This window comes from Eleutherodactylus coqui, chromosome 3 (genome assembly GCF_035609145.1).
Source record: "Eleutherodactylus coqui strain aEleCoq1 chromosome 3, aEleCoq1.hap1, whole genome shotgun sequence".
In the NCBI taxonomy this organism is placed as follows: Eukaryota; Metazoa; Chordata; class Amphibia; order Anura; family Eleutherodactylidae; genus Eleutherodactylus; species Eleutherodactylus coqui.
The window spans coordinates 145,119,119-145,144,524 of record NC_089839.1 but is presented as its reverse complement, the minus strand read 5'-3'; the positions used below and the strand labels follow the sequence as shown (position 1 = coordinate 145,144,524).

Sequence of the window (25,406 nt, the reverse complement as noted above, 5' to 3'; positions counted from 1 at the left end):
TGCCCATATTGTGTCCAAGCAATGGTGCTTGGACACGCCTCACTTGTAATAATTATAATAAATTATAATTACTTTTATCATTGGTTATTGAAACTAAACAATAAAGATAACGTATCATTTGCCAGGCAGACATTTCACAGGCCAAGAGGAACTAGTTCTCACGAGATTTCTGTAAAATGGCCTTCCCATGGAGAACAGACGCTGATATTATCCAAGATTGTGTAGTCTGGTCCTCCTGTCTCAAAGTATGGGATATTCTGACCAAGCAAGATTAGACAAGACGTAAGATCTGCAAAGTTCTTGTTAAAGGAAGATGAAAACATTATAATATAATAAAACGGCATGAAGCATACAAGATAGAAGATAGATACAAAATGCATACAAGATACAAAATAAGTCATATTGACTGCCCTAACATAGATTGTAGACGTAATCATGATTTTCTCAAATTATTAGAATAAAATGTGAGCAGTTTGTATATTACTATGAACAAGATCTGAGATGAGAATGAATGAGCAGGGTTTAGATAGAACAGCTGGAACTTGATTGTTTTGTGGATTAGGAACCTCCATTTCTGTGCAGCAGATGTTGGTGATTTCACAGCAATGATTCGGGTTGGTCTTTGGGTATTGAGATTAGATGAGAACAGAAGAGCATTACCAGCAGTTTCTTCTTTTCAAGGCTTTGTGCACGGCTTGTATCTTTGCCCTGCCATCCATAAAAACCATTGTATGTGTCCTCATACGTCTCAGCCATGCACCTTGCATCAGAAGCTGCATCATCTGCAAGATTTCTGCAGAAGACTTCATCAGTAAGTGCTTAAAGTTACGTTTATAGTGATGTACTTTATGCTTTAGATCGCAGTTGTGCATAATACCTAATAGTTGGGTCCAAAGAGAACTTCGGGCATATTCGTTGAAGTGAGGGGTTTATATATTATACAAATTGATTCAAAGCTAATAGTTTGCAAAGTTTATATCTAGTGCTGAATCTTTAGTCATTTTTTTACATTGTATGTTTGTATGTCTTTGATAACTGAATGGGTATTCCAGCCACTGCAAATAAAGTTATTCTTAGTCTGATGAAAAGTAAAACAATTTTTCAATATACCTATTTTATCAGTTCGTTAGGACTTACATCATTGATTGCAGTCATTCTGTAGGAACATTCATTGCTCACTCTCAGGGGAAAAAAAATTGTCTTGGTCATATGATGGACACACAGGTGCATGTATGGGTTGGGTCCCAAGAAAAGCTCACCATGCTGGGATTTACAATAGCACGTCAGCCGGGGTAATAGTGGGGTGCACAGACAACAGTCCTTCATTAGCTTGACAAACACAGCAGAGGAAGAAAGTCCGGAACATCCAAAGTTCCATAAGAACGTCTTGGTTTATTATGTCATGTTAAATCCATACAAGAGAGTGATCAACACTTACACGTTCCAGACCAAAGGGGTCCTCGTTCACAGCATAAATGAACATAAAGCTGGACAACAGTTAAAAACAAGGCTGCCCAATCATGATGAAATGATTTACATATGAAAAAAGTGCATGTGTATTAGCAAGCTAATCAGCTAGAAGCATGCATTAACTCTTTAATATACTTAATAAATATATAACAGATAGAGATGAGCGAACGTACTCGGTAAGGCCGATTTCGCAATCGAGCACCGCGATTTTCGAGTACTTCACTACTCGGGTGAAAAGATTTGGGGGGCGCCGTGGGTGAGCGGGGGGTTGCAGAGGGGAGTGGGGGGGAGAGAGAGAGAGCTCCCCCCTGTTCCGCGCTGCTACCCCCCGCTCCACCACGCCACACCCCGCCCCACGGCGACCCCCGAATCTTTTCACCCGAGTAGTGAAGTACTCGAAAATCGTGGTGCTCGATTGCGAAATCGGCCTTACCGAGTACGTTCGCTCATCTCTAATAATAGATCATTTTTGTGGTTCATCCCTAAAGGGAATCTTGTTCTTAAACTGAGTATCCAAAATGCTCCTCTAATGAAAACTTGTCTTCTCCAATCACCTCCTCTTGATGTTTTTTTTAACTATTTCAATACCAGTGAAACAAAAGCATTCCCGGGACCAGCAATGTGTCTCTATAATGTATGCGATGTGTGTGAAGGGTTTCTTTGAATACCATATATATGTTCGGGTATTCTGACCTTCAGCTTTCTTTTTGTGTGTCCTACATAAATCAGGTTACAAGATCTACATCTAATGACATACACAGCATGATGAGGATCACAACTTCTAAAATGTTTGATATTATAAGTCTGCTTCATATTGTGATTTATCCCCATATACCCATACATTACATTGTGCAGTGCCACATGGGAAAAGCCCTTTAAACTTAACTAGGTATTAATGGCATTGTGGTTATGTTTAAACTCACTTGGAGAGAGGAAGTTGACAAGCTTCCCAGAACATAGTTTATGGGGCTCAAAGGTCATGACAGGGTTATGCTCGTGGTCGGGGACCACGTGACGTCTCCAAAACGTGGTTGGTCCCTTCAATCTGTGTATTTTAATGGCATTGAAATAGGTAAAAAAAACATCAAGAGGAAGTGGTTGGAGGAGACATTTTGAATACTCAATTTAAAAACAAGATTCTAATTAGGAATGAACCACAAAAATTATCTTCTCAGCCCTAAACCGTAGCCCCCAGTGATGGATCTCAGTGCCGAAGAGCTGACTGCTTATTTCAAAAAGAAAATTGATGACATCCGTCAGGAAATATCCTCCCAATCCCAGACTAGCCCTGACCCTAGTCTCATCAATAGTGCATCTAACTCCTGCTCACTGCCTGTACTCCGACCAACGTCAGAGGAAGAAGTCTCCAAATTGCTTTCCTCTACTCACCCCACCACCTGTGCTACCGACCCTCTCCCCTCACACCTCCTCCAGACCCTCTCCCCAGTGGTTATCTCTCATCACACCACTATATGCAACCTCTCTCTGAACTCTGGCATCTTTCCCTCTTCTTTCAAACATGACATCATATCCTCACTGCTAAAGAAACTGCAAGAACAAAGCAGCTGTTTGCATATACAACACAGCTGCTGTTCTTAGAGTTATCAGCAGTGTCCCGCTTCACCTGCATTTAACTCTTTAAGTAGCTAATTAGCTACTTAAAAGTTATGCAAAGATAATTGCTCAAAACTGTCACTCAAACTGTAGTTTGAGCGATTTTTGAGCGATCATCTTTCAGTCTACATGCACCTTTAGGGTTTGTTAGGTTAATTACAATATTCACATAAGAGAAGCATTTACTATATATATCAGTAGATGCCCCTTTGACAGTACATGTCTTGTTGAAGTGCAAATTATTAGGGAATTGAACAATATATTATTGCATTAGAAAGCTGTATCTGTAGCGTGTGCTATACTTGCCAGAACATTTTACAATTTCCTTTCTTTCCAGATGGAGCTCACAGAAGTTGTACATTGGCGTCGTGCCGTACTAGCAGTCGTCTTCAACCTGGTGTCCCTTGCTCTCTCTACTACAGCACTTCTAAGTAGCTACTGGTGTGAAGGCACACAAAAAGTTCCTAAACCTCTTTGTGGAAATGGAAAGGCCACTAAATGCATTGTGGTTCCCATAGCTGTGGAGAGCATTAATGCCTCAGGTCAAGACGTGGTACACTACAGTTGGGAGACGGGAGATGACAGATTTGCTTTCCGCTATTTCCACACTGGAATTTGGTATTCTTGTGAAGAGAATATTTTGGGGACAGGTAATAAACAACTTTTTTTTATGTTTAAAAAAAAAAATAATAATTGCATACAAAACTGAAATGAAGTGAAACAACATGGAGGTGACTGTGAAAAGGTGATGCCATAGCAGCCCTTAAGGTGGGGCATGAGCAATCTTCCCAGTGATCAAGATGTGCATTTAATGGTGTATTGCACCCATGGGGTACATATCATTCAGCAGCTACATCTTATAATTATAGAGGGCGTTCATTAATCATTATCCATAAGACCGACAAGATCTATATTAATATCCAGACGTTTATGTGGTTTGGCTTTCGCAGCGACCACAAACATAAAGGAAAACGGTCTATGTGTGTTCAGCGGTTTCAAAAAAGGATGGACTGAAGTTATACTAAGATGTATGACCAAAGGAAGCAGAGGGTAGACCCTTGTCCAAATCCCTTAGTGTAGAAACCACATACATGTACAGAATATTGTTTATATACTAGGGAGGGGGACCCCTTCTTGAGGACCCCCTCTATTAGCCAGAGTGGAGAGTCACTGCAGCAGCTCTTGTATAGAGGAAGCACACATGCACTGGCTGTTGTGTAATGCTACAGTTCCTCTCTAGCAGGGCTCGCTGGTCAAATTATCATAGGGACAACCCCTTTAATACTACAACACACAGGAAATTACATTCATGGAGCAATCCAGATCATTTCAAATGCAAAGGCTTTCCTACATTTACTTAAATGTGTGCATATTGACAAATGTTGTGAAATATTGTATACGTTTTCATGCCAGATGCAACCCGTCGTACGTCAGAAGGCATCTGAAATGTACTTGTGATTTGTTCAAAAGAGGAAATCAACATAAAAGAAATGTACTTAATAGAGATGAGCGAGCGTATTCGGAAAAGCACTACTCGCTCGAGTAATTGGCTTTATCCGAGTATCGCTGTGCTCGTCCCTGAAGATTCGGGTGCCGGCACGGAGCGGGGAGCTGCAGGGGAGAGCGGGGAGGAACGGAGGTAAGATCTTTCTCTCCCTCTCTCCCGCCCGCTCTCCCCTGCTCCCCGCTGCGACTCACCTGTCAGCCGCAGCGGCTCCCGAATCTTCAGGGACGAGCACAGCGATACTCGGATAAAGCAAATTACTCGAGCGAGTAGTGCTTTTCCGAGTACGCTCGCTCATCTCTAGTACTTAATGCTTTCTCTTAACTTATTAACACATTTTGGCAAATGTGCATTATTTATAAACGATCGTACCAGTGTTTTTTAACTGAAATGCTTTCCTGCCTTCTTAAAGGGAACCCGTCACCACCATCGCACCCCTGAAACTAACCTCACTGTCTGGCAAGGGATAAAACGTCACTCCATTCTAATGTTCTCCCTTTCCCCAATGTATCTGTGTATGTCTGCAATTAGGTTCCAAATTTTTTTCCACGCAGAATGCAGATGAAAAGAGAAGCCAGGCTGATTCATGATCTGCCGAGCAAACCGCACTGCCTTTCTCTTGATAAGGTTTCCTGTGTGATGAGCTGTCCATCAAGAGAAAACGGGTGTGGCTAATTAGCATGAGTCTTCTCAACCATTTGCATGCAGTGCTGGATAACTTTGGAACTTAAAGCCATCCTTCTGATTTGTTGCTGACATTTAGACAGAACGATCCAGAGAGAATCTGACCTATTATTGTTGAGTGTAAAAGAGCCCTTAGCTTACTTCACAGTGGGCATCAGGTAGTCAGACATACGGTTTGGACACCTTTGTCCAAGAGAGGAGGGTCACTTTACGTCACACATGCATGTGGCCTAATAAGTGACACCTTCTAGACCCACAGTTGGTATGCGGTGCGGCTTTTCATGATAGTCTGTGCTTTGCTGATTCTATACTTACATTTTTTCCACTTGACATTTCAGCTGTTTGTCTAAACCACCTCGGCTTAGCAAGAGAAGCTTAGAGATGTCATTCTGTCATTCCATATCTCCACCTACTATTATGAGATTACTTGCAGCAGACTTGTAGACTCAGACTCCCATGCCGTCCCATCCAGGACTTTTAGCTCTCTGATTACTCCCAGACAAGGACAATCTTTTGAGTTCAGTTTATTGCATACTACTGCCAAAACAAGAAAACAGCCACATTTGAAATGAATATTGAGTTTAAAAAGAATACTCCCTTCTGTTGGGAATGTCACTTTAAAAGTCTGTTATAACCCAGTAAGGGCCAAGCATCGTAAATAAACAGCCCTTGGTCCTGGGCTTTATTCTGGGCCAATAGTAAATATACAATTAAAGCTCCTGCTCCTACAATCTAGCATGTTCTCAGCTGCCAGACACAGCCGAAGGCCTGGAGGAGAAGGAAGAAGGAGTTTTTAACCACTTCTGACTTCTCGTTTACAGGCCACATAGCGCTCAGTGAGTGCTATATAGAGAATACATGAAGCAGCACTGACGTTTCCCGCATGGGTCTTGGCGATTGTTGACCACCCGCGAATCCTGGAATGTCAGAGCTACAGGGTCCTAGCAGACCCAGATCAGCTATTGCCACTACAGGGGGATGTTTTCCCCTGTAATTGGGGCTCCTATGGATGCTCCAGCTACAGTGGAAAAGTGTGAAATGCAAAAAAATACAATGTGAATGACTTCCAGAGGTCTTATATGACGTCATGGAGCACATGCATGTTTAAAAATTTTTTGAAAAAATAGGTTAAAAAAATTACCGAATAAAAATATATATATATATAAAAAAGGAAAGGGCCCACCGCTGATGCCAACCAAAACTGTTGCTATATCTGCCCTCTAATCCGAGACTCTTATATATATATCAAAATGCGTGAAACAAAGTGGTAAACCAATTCCTGTACTATTATTTTAATGCAAATATAATAATTTAAAAAATAAAGAAATATAAATTGAAACCGTTTTTTTCTTACCTTTTGCATGCATTACCCCTTAGTCATTTTTTCTTTACTACAATAGTTGAAATACCTGGGGACAACTCTCTGCATGTAGCAGACAAGACCTTCCACTGTCATAGATCACATGACCTAGCAGAAGGTAGAAGTTCCCTGATTGGTTGAGAGGCGGAGCTAACCGCAGCCAAGCTGATACAAGAGCCCTGAGTGTAGTAAAGGGGAATTATTTCCTGTTTCCTCTGATTTGTGGTGTAGTAGATAATTATAAAAGTGTTCAGAGGTAGGGAATGAGTCAGAGTGTACAGTGAGTTGAAAGAGAGGGAGAAGCAAGGATGGGGAAGAAATGTCGGCAGCCAGGTGAAGCCGTCTTACTGGTTCCCTCACCCTGTCCTGTAATTAGAGAAGCTATGTACAACTTCAAGAACCCTGTGGGCAGCTAATCAATCACCCACTGCGCTGAGAGAAGCCTGCATTAGTTCTCAAGACCTGAAATCCTTCCATCCATGCTTCCACTGAACAGCCAAAGCAGACGCAGCATCGCCAGCTGCAAAGATCACAGAATCACCAGATGATCCCACGGCATGAGTGCTGGAGAATCTGAGCTAGTGTTTCAGGTTGACAAAACCGTTAGTGTGATTAATAGGGGGTTTCCGTCCTTGTCAGTCTCTCTCTTGAGGTTGTTTACCTTCATCTGTGTGCAAAGTTACATAAAGCATGCTGCATTCACCACCACTGTGGCATGGCTCCTCAGCCACCTCTTAGAAACCGTTCAGAGAGTGCAGGCCTCTTCCTGCTTGTTGTACATCACAGCGGCGGTTGATTGCAGCTAGTAGGGATTGCAGTAGGACAGGGAGCATGTTATCAGGTGGAGTAAAGAGGGCTTTGGTTTAGGAGATGTGGTATGCCTCCCTGAGGAGGTGCATTTTTGGGACACACTTGAAATTTTATGCCTGGGATTGCCCGGATAGTTTGGGGTAGTGCATTCCAGAGGACTGGTGCTGCTCTGGAGAAGTCTTGGAAGTGGGAGTGAAAGGTTTGAGTTAAAGAAGCGCTTAATCTTATTTTGTTAGTGGAGTGGAGGGTGCGGGCTGGGTGGTGATTTGAGATGGGGGATGCAATATAGGGGGGCGTGTGGTGGAGAGCTTTGTGGATGAGGGTAGTGAGTTTAAATTGAATTCTGTATTTGACGGGCAGTTAGTGCAGTGACTGGCACAGGGCAGAGGTGTCTGAGTAGTGGCTGGACAGGAATATGAGCCTGGCTGCCGCATTCAGGATGGATTGAAGAGGGGAGAGTGGGACGTTACGGAGGCCTATCAGCAGCAAGTTGCAGTAATCGAGCTGAGAGTGGATGAGGGCAACAGTGAGTGTTTTTGTCCACGGTGAGAAAAGGGCTGATTCAGTTTTAGGTAGAGAGAGGGCATAGTGTTAGAGACAGCGGACAGACAGTCTGTGACGTTCTGGAGGAATGGTGCTGTAATGTCACGGAAGGTGGTGTATAACTGGCTGTTGTCAGTATAGAGATGGTATGGATAGCCAAAACTCCTGATGGTTTGTCCAATAGGGGCTGTGTAGGTGGAGAAGAGGAGAGGGCCAAGGACTGAACTCTGTGGGACCCCAACAAGCTCGGGATTCGATAGCGGCTATTCTTCATTAATGCGATTTTACGGAGCGTGCAGGCGGCCATAAAAATGTATACGTATGAATGAGGCCTTAATGAAATAAATACTGTTTGTTAAGTCACATGACCTTGTAGCACCACATGCGAGGATTTTCGGGGAGGGGGGGTGAAATATAATCCCCATCCCGAAAATGAGCCATAGCAAAGAAGAAAAATAAAAAGAATACACATATATCACCTTACAAGCGCTCTCCAATGCCACAGCAGCTTCTCCCTGGGTCCTGGCACTGTTTCTCCTCATCATCTTCTGGCTGGGATGGAAAATCCCCACCTTCTGGAAGTGCTGGCTGTGATTGGCTGACGCTTAGCCAATCAAAGCCAGCGGTCAATGAATGGCTGTGATTGAACACTTAGAGCGCTTGTAAGGTGATGTATGTGTCATTTTTTATTTTTTCCCTGCAGCTAGGGCTTAGATTTGGCTTAGATAGTAGGATTTCCTAATGTCAAAGTTGCACCGCACTGGATGAAAACCGCGTTTTCGTGCGATGCGATGCAACAGAGAGGAAGGCTCCATAGGGAAACATGAACTACAAAATCTCATGAGTCACGGGCTTATCGCCAGACCCGTGAGGTTTTTGTGTCGGGTTGTCGCTACAAAATATTGCATGTGTGAATTAACCCATACATGCGATTTGTTGCATTGTAGCAACTCTGCATAATCGTGTGACTTTGTCACCCATGTGAACGAGGCCTATAGAGCATGCCACGATTTTGTAGTATCGCAATGGAGCAGGCTACAAAACATCACTTATGTGAAAGAACCCATAGGAAACCCTGGGCTCTACATACATGCGATTTGTAGCTACAAAATTGTGTGATTTTGTAACCTGTGTGAAACCAGCCTGAGGGCTCTTTTACACAAGAGTATATCGGCCCACTATTTGGCTCTTTATTAAAGAAAATTTAATAAAAAGTGATGAAAATGTATTTTCCAAAAATACGGATAAATGAAGACTATGACATCTAAGGTGCTTCACAGAGGGAGGGGCTTGTTTATCATTATCACTGTAGCACTGACAGGCAATAATGATTTGGAATACTATGAATTATGTGAGCGAACAAATTATTCTCTAGCATAGTTCGCCTATTGGGACAAAAAAGTGCAATTAAAGTTTAACAAAGCATCTTAAAAAAAAGGCTCAGCCTCCAAAAAATAAACTTTTTCAAAACAGTTCACTATAAAAAATACACACTTCAGTACCGCTGCAGTTCTAATGACCTACAGTATACAATTAGCCTGATCGAAGAGACCATTGCGCTCGTGCAAGTATTGCGTCCTTTTCAGTGTTTACATGGGTGTACAATCCTGTTTGTACTCAGAAAGCCATAGTATATGTAGTGGCCGTTCTGGTACTACAGTGTTGTCCACAGAAGTAAAAAAAATGCTGCAGTACTCAGAGCGGCCGCTATATATACTATGGCTTTCTGAGTATGAACAGGATTGTACACCTATGTAAAGACTGAAGAGGATGCAGTGCTCACATGAGCGTTGCAGCCCCTTCATTTGACCAGCAGGTGTCCGGGGCAGCAGACTCCCACCCATCAGACATTGATCAATCTTTGAAAGTTGGGTAACTCCTTTCAGAGGTTAAATCTGAAAATATATGCTGTGTGTTCTTATAATTCTTTCTGTCACATTACAGATGAGAAATGTCGAAGCTTTTTAGAGTTAACACCCCCTGCTGAAAGAGGTAAACCAACAGTGTGTTGTGTCATGTATTTTATTGTATCATGTATTGTATATTATGTGTTGTATCATGTATTGTATTGTATCATGTATTGTATTATGTGTTGTATCGTGTGTTGTATTATGTATTGTATCATGCATTATATTGTGTATTGTATATTGTATTACGTTTGTATCATATGTTGTATCGTGTATTGTATTATGTGTGTTGTATCATGTACTGTATCATGTATTATACTGTGTATTGTATCATGTATTGTATCATGTATCGTATCGTGTATTGTATTATGTGTGTTGTATCATGTATTGTATATTGTATCATGTATCGTATCATGTATTGTATTATGTGTTGTATCATATGTTGTACCATGTATTATATTGTGTATTGTATCATGTATAGTGTATCATTTGTTGGTAGTTTGTTTGAATGTCTCAAATATACAATTCTCGAAAAACCACAATGGTTTCTACGATGGTATATAAGGGCTCCTGCACACTTGCATTTTTCTTGTGTGCTTTTTTCATGTGTTATCTCTGTGTTTTTTTCATGCAATTGTCAAGTGGACTTTCTAATGTTAAAAAAGCATTGCACAAAAATTGCAAAGAACTAAGTTGCGATGCGTTTTTAACATTCGTGTGAAAAAACGCAAGTGTGCAGAAGCCCTCAGGGTGCATTCAGACGACCGTATATCGGCCGGGTATTCACGCCGGCCGATATACGGCGTCTCTCTCTGCAGGGGGAGGAGGCTGGAAGAGACGGGAGCAGTGCTCTGAGCTCCCGCCCCCTCTCTGCCTCCTCTCCACCCCCTCTCCGCCCCTCTGCACTATTTGCAATGAGAGGACGCGGGATGGGGCGGGGCTAAGTTCCAGGAATTAGCTTCGCCCCGTCCCGCCTCTCCTCATTGAAAATAGTGCAGGGGGTGGAGAGGAGGCAGAGAGGGGGCGGGAGCTCAGAGCACTGCTCCTGGCTCTTCCAGCCTCCTTTCCCTGCAGAGAGAGACACTGTATATCAGCCGGCGTGAATACGTGGCCGATATAAGGTCGTCTAAATGCGCCCTAAGACTGATAGGAAAAAAAAGCACTTTTTTGGCGCTGGTTCCATCTCAGCTAAAACATTGCAGAGGACGACACTTTTCTATCCTCTGTTGAAGACTGAGAATAGAATCCATTGATGACATTGGGTTCATACACATTTCTGCATTTGCCCACCCAAAATCCCTGTATAAGTCTATGGGGGCTGTGCAAATGCACGCACAATATGCAAGGTGATGTGTGAAATACTGCGCAATTCCACTGGAAAAAGAACACATCTGTAACTTATTAAGTCAAGTAGCCATGTAAATGGGGGCGCGGTTGTGTAGAGTGCACAAAAACCCATGCCTTGTGCACAGAAATTACAGTAAAATACAATATTACACATGCAGAAAAGCCTCGTTCATGGCACGTATGCTGCTCTGAGGCATATGCACCTGTGCATATACTCGTGTGAAGCCGCCATTACTGATACCATCCATATAAATTACCTGCGTGGAATCAGACACTTCATCTGGTTCTCTATCCAGTAATATTCTGTAACGTGACTCCCAGCTGCGGTCAAACTAGAACGCACACAGAGTTGCAGTGTATAATTAGTTCTAGATGATTTCTCCTTGTTCCTGATCCAGAACTACGCAGCACAGTGCCAATTTCCTAGACTGCGGCTTGTGCAACCTCACTAAACAAGAATGACTATTTTGTATGGAATTAGGCCCGTGTCACACGAATGTATTTGCACAATACGCAGTGATTACAACCTATTGATCTCAGTGGGTTTGTTCTGCAGGAGTTCAAAATACGGAATAGATGCAAAACTTTCCATTCTGCCTTTTCTCTGTAGGTTCCATTCCTGGTTTTGACTTACAGATAGTGACCAAGTATTGCCGTCTGAATAGCTCCCCCCCCCCCAAAAAAAACCTGATCAAATATGGATTTCAAATCCATGTTTCATCCGTTTTACAGACTCTCATATGGAGTAAAGAAAATCTATGATTGGTTCATCGAGCACTGGCTCTGATTTGCTGAGCCCCCCCCCCCCCCCCGCGCTCAGCCAATCAGAGGCAGCACTTCCTGGAGGTGGGGATTTTCCAATCCCTGGCCAGAAGACATGCCTGAAGACCAGATCGTGAAGAAGACGCAGTGGAGCCAGACAGTGCTTCTTAGGTGATGTATTGTTTTTGGCTAGGATGTATTTTCAGGGTAGGGCTTATATTTCAAGCACCTCGCACCCCCCCCAGAAATCCTTACATGTGGTGCTACAAAGCCGCTCGACTTTGTAGCGCCACAGACCACGGATGCAATATTGCTGCGATTTTCTCATGACAATATTGTGTCGCCTGTGTGAAGCAGGCCCTAACATTAGAACGTCCTTTTAACTTTCTCGCTATAAAATCGCACTATTTTATTGCATGAGAAAATTGCAGGTAGCAGCGACGCGATAATATAATTTTCCCAAGAAAAAAGCATCACTGATGCTACAAAATCATGTGTGCAAAGCAGCAGCGATGTAGCAGCGATATCGCTGTTGCCCATGTTAAAGAGGCCTCAAGGAATTTTACAAATGCACTCTTCTGAAAGTGGCTGTAATAAACAGGTTTGCCAATTTTGGTTCCACACCAACCTATCTGCAGCCTTAGACCTCTTTTACACGGTCATTGCCTTTTAATGCTGCCCGGGTCTCTGCCGAAAATCGCATGAATGAAGAATGGTTGCAACTATTATTTGCGATTTTTTTCTTAGTCTATTCACACGGCTGGCTGTGGCGTATTGCAGGGACAATACACTGCAGCCTCGAAATCCCTCGGTCATCAGAACTACTAGTAATCACTTTAAATGCCTCACCTGTCAGTGTTTAGCAGCACTTGTGGCTGCTAAACTCCCTCCCCATCCCTTTCTGACGGCTCCCATAAACTCCCATAGGAGTCTATGGAGCCGCCAGCTTGTTTCAGTCAAAAGATAGGGCAAGTCCTATGTTTTTCGGCCGCATGTAAATTCGGCCCTGGATGTACTATTTTTTTCGTCCGGCCGATTTTGCATGGCTAGTCATCGTCCTTCTGGAATCCAATGCTACAGATGGACATAAAAACATTCATATAACTAAGGCCTCCACTGGGAATTTTGACTTTGTTGTGGATGTGGAAATGCTAGAAATTTGTCGCTAAAATTCCCCAGCATTTCTGCTGCATGTAAACATACCCTAATGAATTCGTAGGATGATATCACACCATATGCATGGGATTTGTATGTTCTCCCCGTGTTTGCATGGGATTTCCTATCGTACTCCGAAAACATACTGATAGGTTAATTGTCTTTCTGTAAAATTGGTTCTAGTGAGTGTCTGAGACAGGGAAATTCCCAGGGAGCCCCCCTGGGAACAGAGACTTATGTTTTGTAGCATTTGTTGGTACGACAGGAAAAAACTAAGTAGTAATGATAAATCCAACTAATGTAAAGCTGATCTCACACGACCCGATTTCTATTGCGAAATCCGCGGCCGTTGTCCGCACTCAGGATCCGCAGCAAAAGGCCAGGCATTGAAAGGTATGTAAAAATTGCTTTTTCTTCACACTACTGGAAACAAATTGCGATTTCCGTGAGTGGAGGAAAAATCACAGCATGCTCTACTTATCATGCTGCAGACTCCACACGGACGGCCTCCATTAAAGTCAATGTAAGCTGTCCAACCTGCAGCCCATCCACAATTGACATTGCGGATAGTCCGTGGGTACCTGCATCAATGCCCAGCGACGGCGCGGAAAAAAAAAATCTGTACTGCACATGACCGACGGCGAGCATTCATGGACATCCACAGTACAGAAAAATAAGGTATAGGGGGACGCCAGCCGAGGTCACAGCCAGATTCCGTATGCATTGCTTTTAATGGGAATCCACCTCAAAAAGACTAGAGATTTTAAATCCGCATTGCAGAAAAAGTGCCATGTTACTTCTTCTTCATGCAAAGCTGAGTCTGAAAATCCACATGTGGATTTCTCCTTTGACCGGGATAAATCTGTGTGTGGATACAAAGCTACAACCAATGAAAATCCGCATCAAAACCCCTCAGCAACCACCCAGTTCTGACAGTGATCTCAGTGGATCAGAGCCGTGTGAACGTACCCAACCTAATCCCAGTTCTGATAATCCTCACATGTCCTCACCCTTGTGTTGTCTATTACAGGGATCCTATGGCTTTCATTAGGATCGGAACTCGTGTACATTATACTGTTAGTCATTAGCTTCGGACTGCTGCTACTGGAAATATTTTACACTGGAAACCCCGTCTGTGGACTGAAGCTGAACGCATTTGCTGCAATGTCTTCAGTGCTCTCAGGTAACAGCATTTGATCCCAGAAAATGGTATTAAAGGGCCACTGTATTGAAAACACATATTTTCTATGCCTGACCCCTCACCTGATTGTCTGTCACACTCTGAAGGTGTCTTCTGTGTATTGCAGCCACTTCCTAGCAGTGCAGCCCCCCTGTCTGATACTTGTCAGGTACCATCTTGGGGCTGAGATTTTACCTTTCACATCAGTCCCATAATGGATCTGTACAGCCTTAAGCCCCATTTAGATGGGGCGAATGTCGGGCAAACGATGCCTGACACTTGTCCCCGCACAAACACACACCTGTGCTCCGGCACAGGAGGTTGTATTGCTGGCTCACAGTGGGGCAGCAGGAGCAGATTTTAGTTCTCGCTTTCCCTCGCCTCTCTCCATTCAGTTAACATAGTGGCCGTTCAATACTGAATTGCTGCTATTTACACTGGACTATCATCTGGTCCAACTGGTCCAACCCCCTGCTCAAATGCAGGATCTACTAAATCATCCCAGACAGATATTTGTACAGCCTTTGTTTGAACACTTCCATTGAAGGAGAACTCACCACCTCCCGTGGTAACCTGTTCAACTCATTGATCACCCTCACTGTCAGAAAGTTTTTTCTAATATCTAATTTGTGTCTCCTCCCTTTCATCCCATTGCTTCTAGTCTTTCCTTGTACAAATGAGAATAGGGCTGATCCCTCTGCAGTGTGACAGCCCTTCTGATATTTGTAGACTGCAATTAAGTCTTCTCTCAGCCTTCTTTTTTGCAAGCTAAACATTCTCAGATCCTTTAACCGTTCCTCATAGGACATGATTTGTAGACCGCTCACCATCTTGGTAACTCTTCTCTGAACTTGTTCCAGTTTGTGTATGTTTTTTTTTTAAGTGGGGTGCCCAGAACTGGACACAGTATTCCAGATGAGGTCTGACTAAGGAAGAGTAGAGGGGGATAATGACCTCATGTGATCTAGACTCTATGCTTCTCTTAATACATCCCAGAATTGTGTTTGCCTTTTTGACTGCTGCATCACATTTTTGACTCATGTTCAGTCTATGATCTATTAGTATACCCAAGTCTTTTTCACATGTGCTGCTGCTTAGCTCAATTCCTCCCATTCTGTATGTGCTTTTTTCACTTTTCTTGCCCAGATGTAGGATTTTGCATATCTCCTTGTTAAATACCATTCTGTTAGTTGCTGCCCACTGTGCAAGCTTTTCTAGATCTTTTTGAATGCTCTCTCTCTTTCCTAGTGTTAGCTATCCCTCCTAGCTTTGTGTCATCAGCAAAATTGATCAGTTTCCCATCAATTCCCTTCTCCAGATCATTTATAAAAATGTTGAACAACACTGGGCCTAGGACAGAGCCTTGTGGTACCCCACTTGATACATTCTTCCACTTGGATGTGCAGCCATTTATGACCACTCTTTGAGTACGATCACTCAGCCAGTTGTGAATCCACCTAACAGTTGCCTTGTCAATCCCATATTTGGTCAGATTTTCAATAAGTATAGTATGAGGTACTTTGTCAAATGCTTTACTTAGGTCAAGAAAAACTATATCCACTGCATTTCTCTGATCAACCCAGTCAGTCATACTATCATAGAAGGAAATTAGATTAGTCTGGTATGACTTGTTTGTTACAAACCCATGCTGGCTCTGGTTATTTAATTCATTTTCATCCAAGTACTTGCATACATGCTGCTTAATAATTTGTTCAAAGACCTTTCCCAATATAGAAGTCAGGCTCACAGGCCTGTAGTTTCTTGGATCCTCCCTCTTCCCTTTTTTGAAGATAGGGACAACATTTGCCCTTTTCCAATCTTCTGGGACTTCCCGGGAGCAGTAGCCGGCAGACGGATCTCCGCTGTGAGTCTATCTGACAGATAGGCTCACCGCGGAGAATCGCGGAAATACTCAGCATGCTGCGAATTGCTGGCCGCGAGTGGTGAATTGCAATGATTCTCCGCTCGTGGACAGGTGGGCTGCGCTTTCCATAGCAATGCTATTGAAAGCGTTCACTGTGTTCCCCGCAGCTGGATAATTGCAGCTGGGAACGCAGTGAAAATTTGCCTGTGGACAGGAGCCCTTAGGAGAACAAAATATTTTAATGCCTTAGGCCTCATGCCCAAGGCTGTGACGGACCCGTCACAGCTGTGAATATCGCAGCGGAGTCCGCCACGGGGCTGCCCCAAAACCCCCATACTTACCACTCCGTACGCGTCCGACATGGCGGGCCAGCGCGCATGTGCAGTACAGCGCATGATGCACCAGCAGTGTCAGATGACGTGGCCAGTGGTGGGCAGGGCTGTGTATTCACGCGATACTTCTGCTGTGCTATAACAGAAGTATAACGAGACGTATTCGCATGGCATTTAGAACATGCTGTGGTTTATTTCACGCTGCGGAATTCCACATTGGAATTCCGCAGAGTGAACATTGAGCTATTTGGTTCAATAGAATCTTACAGCTGTGGGGCAATGTCGTGGATTTCTGCTGCGTAGAGCGCGACGGAAATCCATCTGTGGGCATTAGCCTTTAAGATAAGGTAACTTTCTGCAACAAGTTATCACAGACAAGTTAAACTCTGCTACATCTGTAAAATTAGAACGTTTGGATAGGGGGAAACTATGTAAGTGGAGAGGTAACGATATCAGTGATAGAAAACCAGATAGTGGTTATTAATGGTACATACTCTGATTAGGTCACTGTTACAAGTGGGGTACCACAGGGGGCAGTATTGGAGGTGTCACCATTACTAGTGAAGCGCCACAGGGGGCAGTATTGGGCCCAATTCTTTTTAATATGTTAGATTGACACTATTAATGAAAAAGATTGCACAGTAAGGCTACATGCACACAAACGCGAAACTCACGCACGTTTTGCGCGTTGCAAGACGCACAAAACTTGCGTGAATATGAACTCCATTCTTCTAAATGGAGTCATACACATGAGCGATGCTGTGAGGTAAAAAATCACTGTATGTCGTGTTTTTTCACATTCCTCGGAATGCGTCGCCCATTGTTTTCAATGGTACCTTGCATGGTACTCACAGGCTGTACAATATGCATGCGAGTGCAATGTGATGCTTTCTATTGAAATCAATGGGAAACACTTGCAATCCTCTATCAGGCATGAAGATTGTAATTTTACACAAGTGATGCGGGGCGTCTTTGCATGAAAAACGCCTTATATCTGCAGGTAAAATGCACGTTGACGAGCACGATGTTTGGCCAAGTTTCTCGGCCTGATATGCTCGCCTGTATGAATGTAAAAACAATCACAGACAATGGCCGTTACTTACTGACTGAGGAGTGCATATAAATGCATCCTCTCACCATGCAGGTTGCTGACTACCAAATGGAGGAGCCAATAATTTTTTATTTCCCCTTCTGTGATGCATTTATATTAGTGTAGGGACCCACTACAACACAAGGAACTGGGAAGTGGTTAGTGGGCTCATGTATCTTGGCCAACATTCAACCAATGCCTTGCATTTATTATCTATCATTCACATGCAGTGTGGCATTGAGACTCCAGGGGGATCCCAGGGTGGCAGTACCAATGTGGTTCACTGATGGATATGCAGGGCAACCCGCCAAATTATCATGGCGTCATTAATAGGTTGCTGGTCTGCATGGTGAACTACATGTATCAGAATGGTCTGGCACCCTGTATCCACTATGTGTGGGAGTATACGCCAAGCAGCCGTCCCCCTCATTATCAAGAGGCAGTGTGAGTGGGTGTTATTATCGGTGTCCGCACAGGTGTTATTCGCTCCTCCATTTGGTAGTCAGCTAACAGCATGGTGAGAGGAGGATGCATCTATATGCACTCCTCAGTCAGTAAGTAACGGACATTTTTCTGTGATTGTTTTTAATTTTTTATTTCCCCTTCTGTGATGCCTGTATGAATGTAGCCTTAAATAACAATTTATCTGACTGATACTAAACTTTGTGAAGTAATGAACACACAAAGGATAGTGCTCTGTTACAAATGGAGGTGAATACGTTGGATGTTTGAGTTAGGAAGTAGCAAATAGTGGCATGGCGATTTTTATGTTTTTTTCCCTATTTTGTCATACCAACTTCCAGAGAGCCCTAAATTTTTTAATTTTTCGACATAGCCGTAAGAGGACTTGGATTTTGCATGACAAGTTGTATTTTTCAATGGCACAATCCTGGGGCACATATAATAAATAACTTATAAGCAGGGAGGTGTAAAAACTGTCAATAATGCATTTTTTTCCAGTTCTACCTTTTGATCGCTATTTATTATATTTTTTGAGGGGAAAAGGTGGGATGAACAAAAACCAGAAATTCTGTCATCTTTTTATTTTTATATGGCATTCACTAAATAACACGATTTTACAGTTTGGGCTGTTATGAAACAGTGATACCAGTTAGATGTACTTTTTAAAAAATTATTTTTGACAGAAATTAGTTTTATTGGAGAAAAGGGGTTTGTATTTTTCTATTTTCTTTGTCTGCTTTTGCCCATACATTTTCTGTATTTCATCTCATTAGGGGACTTGACTGTGCAATTTTCCATAGTAACCCATCAGCACCAATTGATTGTGTCATGGGGTTGCAGGTGAGGTGACAGAGGGAGGTCCTTCCCTTTGTCCAAGCACTTAGATGGCATGGTCACTAATAATAGATATCTTGAATCTCGACCTTTGCAGCAGAGAATCAACTGCCAGAGCTTAACCCGTGCCATCACAGTGCAATAAATCTACAGAGACTGGCCTCAAGGACCTGGCAGCAGCACCATGTATGTACGGTGCATTTTGCCAAGAGTTCAATACTGTGTGAGTGCATATGGGAAGAAAAAGTACAAGCCAAGAGTATTTACTAAATGGGAAACCACTCACTGGTTGGCCCATAAACTAAATATCATATTTATTGCATAGATCATAAAAAAGAACATTGTTTATCATTTACATGCTATTAAAAACACCCCAAAATGATGCAGTGAAGCATTACAACATTTAACTACACAATACGGGGCCACATAGTGTTCAAAGTGTACAGCAGTGTGCACATTCACCTAATGAGCTGAGCGCTTGCAGACACAAGCTTGGTCACTTTCTCCATAGTCAGGTCTCTGCATAGAGATAGAAAATGAAGAAAGTCTGATTCTCCTCAAAGCCTGCGACAAGCACAGATCAGCAACAGCAAGGAGGAGAGAAATGTCCAAGATTTCTTAACAATCCCTAAAAGAAGGAAGAATGGGAAGCATTTAAAGAGACCAGGATGGATGAACACAGAACTTACACACATGTTAAAAAGAAAGAAAAAAATGTTTGTCAAATGTAAAGATGGGGAAATAGCTAATGAATAATATAATGCCAACTGTAGAGCAAGTGTCAGAAAAGCTAATAATGAATTGAGGCTTGCAACAGAGGCTAAAAGCAATACAAAAGTGAAAGAAAAGTCATGGATGTTTATAGAATGAAAATGGTGAATTCTCTAAAAATGTTGAGAAGGCCAAACTTTTAAATTCCTATTTTTTATCTGTTTTCTCTTGGAAAGTAGATGTAACATTAGCTGATCTTCCCTATGCTATTGGGAAATACAAGAATGCAGGCTATCTATAAGCAGAGAGATGGTGAGGGAACACATCACTACTAATATCTTTGTAGTGGGGTGATTGTAAATTGGCTTTTCCTCCTCTTACCCTTTTCATTTTTTCTCTCCCTTTTTCTCTTGGCCATATGTTTCATGTGTGACCCCCCTTAGCGCAAGGAGTTTATGTTACGCTGATGCAAGTGTATTTGACATATTGACGATTTGATGCAGTTGTTGTTTTCTGTTATCTTGTGCCGTCGCTCATGGGTCACTGGTTGTTTCATTGCTTATTACATTGTACTTAATACTTACCTTATTTATTTCCATTTTTTGTGAAATGCTAAATCTAAATAGAAACAAGTTTAAAAAAATGTATTGCATTCCCATCATATGTGTGCAATCCGTTTTTTTAATGCACCCATTGACTTGAATAGGCGATTCTCATTCAAGAATCTGACCAAGATAGGATATGCTGTGTGAATAGAACCGTTGAAGTCAATGTACTTTATTTTCATGTGATTTCGATCTGATTAAATATCGCATGGAAAACGCTCCCATGGGAATAAGTCCTTAGGGAAGCAAAAAAATGTACAGTACTGTGCAAACGCTTTAGGCAGCAATGGGAAAAATGCTGCAAAGTAAGAATGCTTCCAAAATAGAAGTGATTAATAGTTTTGTTTTTTTAATTAACAAAATTCAAAGTGAATGAACAAAAGGGAACTCTAAATCGCATCAATATTTGGTGTAACCACCATTTACCACCATTTAAAACAGCATCAATTCTTCTAGGTACACATGGTTTTTGAAGGAACTCGGCAGAAAGGTTGTTCAAAATATTCCTGGAAATTAACCACAGATGTACTAATTAACCTACTTCTGTAGATGTCGGCTTCCCCAAATTCTTCTGTCTCTTCATGTAATCCCAGACAGACTGGATGATGGGAGATCTGGGATCTGTAAGGGCCGTATCATGACTTCCAGGACTCCTGGTTCTTCTTTATATTGAAGATAGTTCTTTATAACATCGGCTTTATGCTAGGCTTGTACTCTTGTATTCACCCTGTTTCGAAAAAAAAATCATTTTAAGAAAAAGTGATGAAAAACTTATGTACAGTCCAAAACGATATCAATGGAAACTACATGATCCCTCACACAGCTAGATTGATGGAAAAATAAAAAAATTATGGCAGTCAGAAGATGGGGGGACAGATTTTTTTTTCTTCAAAGATATTTAATTCTTTTAAAGTAGTAAAAAATAAACTATCTATCTGTAAAGACCTGCAGTTTTTGGTTCTTCAAATATATATGCAGAAGGCCCAGTCACCCATTCCAGTTGGCCCGGGATTACTAAAACAGACAAACTGGAGGTTCTACACTGTTTCTTGCTTTGCTACACTCTTTCCCTAAGTCCTATTTACTTGTATGATAGTTACAGGGACAGTGTAGAATAGCCAGTTTGACTGTTTGAATAATCTGGGACCTTATAGCCAGAGCATTCCGGCTGGTATTTCTATGCCATGTTTACAGCAATCTGGGTTTACCGGAAGGACAAGGAACCAGGATGGCCTTGATAAATCATGGGGGTGCATGAAACAGCTGTAGACCGTCTGCTCCTCATCCTTGTCCTACTCCAAGGTTGCAGCTATTGGTGATTGCCATGGGATTTCTTTATGATTATGTACTTTCATCTTAATTGCATTCTGATTTTGTCTGCTAAGCATTACTGGAGCTCGTATGCAAGGAGCCCTTTACTCATATGAAAAGTTGTTGTAGGACTTTGTAGTTCTACTTGTGGATACAGCAATGCCCGCCTTGTTATTTTGCTGGTGTTAATTAATAATATGATATATTTTCGGCAGGACTTCTAGGGATGGTGGCGCACATGATGTACACTCAGGTTTTCCAAGCCACTGTGAGCCTTGGACCAGAGGACTGGAGACCACATTCATGGGATTACGGTTGGGCATTTTAGTAAGTTTAGCATTATTTGTTTACAAAAAACAGGGAAATACTTAAGTCTTGTTGTAAGAGCGCATTTCTTTATATAAGACAAGCCTGTCCTCTGTATTTTAGCACCGCATGGGCATCTTTCACTTGCTGCATGGCTTCTGCTGTCACAACTCTAAACACTTACACCAAGACTGTTCTGGAATTTAGAAGAAATCAGAAAGCTTTTCAGCAGAGCTTGAAGGAGCAAACCTGCTTTCTGAATAACAAAGGAATAAATGTCTATAGAGACAAGCCTGTCCACTCTGTGTCAGAAAGTGTGGATTTCTACACAGAACTTCAAAAGAAAGTCCTTCTACGTGACCATTCAATGGATCTCGAGGATGTGGAAGAATCCATGGAGGAGGAACATTGCTAGACAATTCTTTGGGAAAAGACACTAAGCACAAAGGAGTTGTGTGCAGATCCAGTGGATTAAAAATGAATTGTATACAGCTATATGCAAAGCACTGAATATCCAGCAGGGCTGGACATTACACAACTCTTTAACCATTGATGTACATTTGCACCAACCAGCCATGTTTTTTCCTAAGCGGTTATGCTAAGTAGCTATAAGTATGGATATTGCTGTGGGTAATACTATTCTCACTCTTATATATAAGACAATGGTAACTTGTGTTCAATTAACATTGTATAGATTGATATAAACAGTAGCAATGAAAATACCAAGGCATGGCACTAATTTAACACTTGCCCAATGACTAATTAAAAGTCTGCATCCATATACTTGTTTGCAATATACCCCAATGAAGGCTGATAATTCTATTCCATATAGAAGATTCCCAGGAGAAACGTTACTGGTGACCTATTCCCAGGATAAGCCACCAATAGTCAGTTTCTGCCATGTGAGCATGTACTGTAGATGGAGCAAAGTTGAACTTGAGACACTGTGTGGTTATAGGTTTCTGTGCTGCAGTTTATTGGTGTTTTTAATTGCTTTTTGTTGTGCTAAAAGAAGGGGTATTCCAATCTCAGCAAGTTATGCCCTATTCACCTGCACCAATCCAGAGATATTTCCCCTGGAATGTCCCTAAATTTTGAATGCAAAATTTAGGTACACGCAGGGGAAGCTTTATCTGGATAGGTAGGAGTCCCAGGGGTCAGGCCCCCACTGATCAGCAAGTAATCGCCTACACTGTGGATAGGAGATAACTGAGTAAAGAATATGCTTAGAAGATAAGATAACTAGCAAAAAGTTAACACAATCAAGTTAAACTTTGCTACATCTGTAATTCAAAGCATAGCTACACTTTTAAAGAACTTATTACATGTCAGAAGTATGGATTAGTGAGGTTCTGGGTGTCAAGTCCACCTCCAATTGCTAAAATGAAGGAGCAGAAGCATTCATCTGAGTGCTATGTCAATTTGGTTGGTTTCCTCCCTGCTTAGAGCAATGTATGTATAGACTCCATAGAAAGTCTGTGAGCCCGAACACTGCTGGACGATCACAGATGAAAATGCACAGTGCTCAGCTGAGCACTTCTGCCCCTGGGTTTTAGCAGTGGATGGGGGTGTCAGCACCTGGACCCCCACCAATCCATATTTCTGACATGGTGAAAGAAAAGTGGTGGAGCTACTCCATGGGTGGATGTATAAAGTTCGTTGATCAAAAACGGTACAAGTATAAGTAGGAGGTGCTACTGGCCAGACGTGTACCTGACTACTAAGGCCACTGTGGCAGTCATTGTTACTACTGAGGCCACTGTGGGTGTCAGCATTACTACTGAGACCACTGTGGGGTTCACTATTACTACTGAGGGCTACTGTGGGGAACACTATTACTACTAAAGCAACTGGGGGGGGTGTCATTCTTCCTACTGAGGCCACAGTGGGGGTCACTATTACTATCAAGGCTACTGTGGGGGACACTGTTACTACTGAGGCCAGTGTGGGGGTCAATATTACTACTGAGGCCAGTGTGGGGGTCACTATTACTACTAAAGCCACTGTGGGGATCATTATTACTACTGAGGCAACTGTGGCGGACACTATTACTACTGAGGCCAGTGTGGGGGTCACTATTACTACTGAGGCCACTGTGGAGGTCAGCATTAGTACTGAGGCTACTGTGGGGACAATATTACTACTGAGGCCACTGTGGGGATCATTATTACTACTGAGGGCCACTGAGACGGACACTATTACTACTAAGGGCCACTGTAGGGATCACTATTACTACTAAGGGCCACTGTAGGGATCACTATTACTACTGAGGCCACTGTGGAGGTCAGCATTACTACTGAGGCTACTGTGGGGGACACTATTACTACTGAGGCCACTGTGGGGGTCACTATTACTACTGAGGCCACTGTGGAGGACACTATTACTACTGAGGCCACTGTGGGGGTAACTCTTACTACTGAGGGCCATTGTGGGGGTTACTCTTACTAATGAGGGCCACTGTGGGGGACACTATTACTACTGAGGCCACTGTGAGGGACACTATTAATACTGAGGCCACTGTGGGGGGTCACTATGATTACTGGGGCGACTGTGGGGGTCACTATTACTACTGAGGGCCACTGTGGGGGACACTATTACTACTGAGGGCCACTGTGGGGGTCACTATTACTACTGAGGCCACTGTGGGGCTAAGCATTACTACCGAGGGCCACTGTGGGGGTCACTATTACTACTGAGGGCCACTGTGAGGGTCACTATTACTACTGAGGCCACTATGGGGGTCAGCATTACTACTAAGGCCACAATGGGGGATGCTATTACTACTGAGGGCCACTGTGAGGGTCAGCATTACTACTGAGGCTACTGTGGCAGTCATTATTACTATTGGGGGCCACTGTGGGGGTCACTATGACTGCTGAGGCCATTATGGGGCTCAGCATTACTACTGAGGCCACTGTGGGGGTCACTTTTACTACTGGGGCCGATATAGGGGACACTATTACTACTGAGGCCACAGGGGGGACACTGCATATGGCAGCGTACCTCAAGCTGACTTATGGTATGTTTACATTTATGGTATGCTTTCCACTGCAAATTCTGCAGCACTTCCACATCCAAAGAAACAGTCAAAATCCATGCCATTGGTGTGGATTTTGACTGTAAATCAGCCGCATATCTGCAATTGATGTCCAACTATGCGGTGCTCCCCTCCCCTCCACCAAAGGTTTCCCGCTGTCAGTGCTCCCTGGCTAACGGTTCTCTTCAGCCTGGTCAGGTGCGGTGCTGCTAGTCAGGTGAGGCCACTACAGGCCGCTGAGAGCCAGAAGCTGGGGAGCACTGACAGCGGGAAGCCTTTGGAGAAGGTGAGGGGAGAGCCGAATAGTATGAAATCAGATGCACCAATGGTATGGATTTTGACTGTTTTTTGGATACAGAAATGCTATGGAATTTGCTCCCTGTCTTTTTTGAAATGACCTTGTACTTTTTATAACGACAGAGGTAAAATCATATGTCATGATAAGCCCTGCTTCTGACCATACCCCTCTGTCCCTCTTTGACCTAGGGAAAGTCACCTTACCATACCTCAACTTTCAC

At 42.8% G+C, this 25,406-nt stretch overlaps 1 protein-coding gene across 1 annotated transcript; it reads left to right on the top strand.

The window, feature by feature from the left end:
- The first annotated feature begins 754 nt into the window (after window positions 1-754).
- GSG1 (germ cell associated 1) lies at window positions 755-22,266 on the top strand. Its single transcript, XM_066594565.1, has 6 exons — window positions 755-811; window positions 3,422-3,734; window positions 9,930-9,977; window positions 14,187-14,339; window positions 21,761-21,872; window positions 21,975-22,266. Exons 1-6 carry the CDS (start codon window positions 755-757, stop codon window positions 22,264-22,266), a joined length of 975 nt encoding a protein of 324 aa, XP_066450662.1.
- The last annotated feature ends 3,140 nt before the right edge of the window (window positions 22,267-25,406 follow it).

Coding starts and splice junctions, on each gene's coding strand:
- GSG1 (XM_066594565.1), top strand. CDS start 755: ATGCACCTTGCATCAGAAGCTGCATCATCTGCAAGATTTCTGCAGAAG. Junction 9,978..14,186: donor AACACCCCCTGCTGAAAGAG/GTAAACCAACAG, acceptor TGTCTATTACAG/GGATCCTATGGCTTTCATTA. Junction 14,340..21,760: donor AATGTCTTCAGTGCTCTCAG/GTAACAGCATTT, acceptor TATTTTCGGCAG/GACTTCTAGGGATGGTGGCG.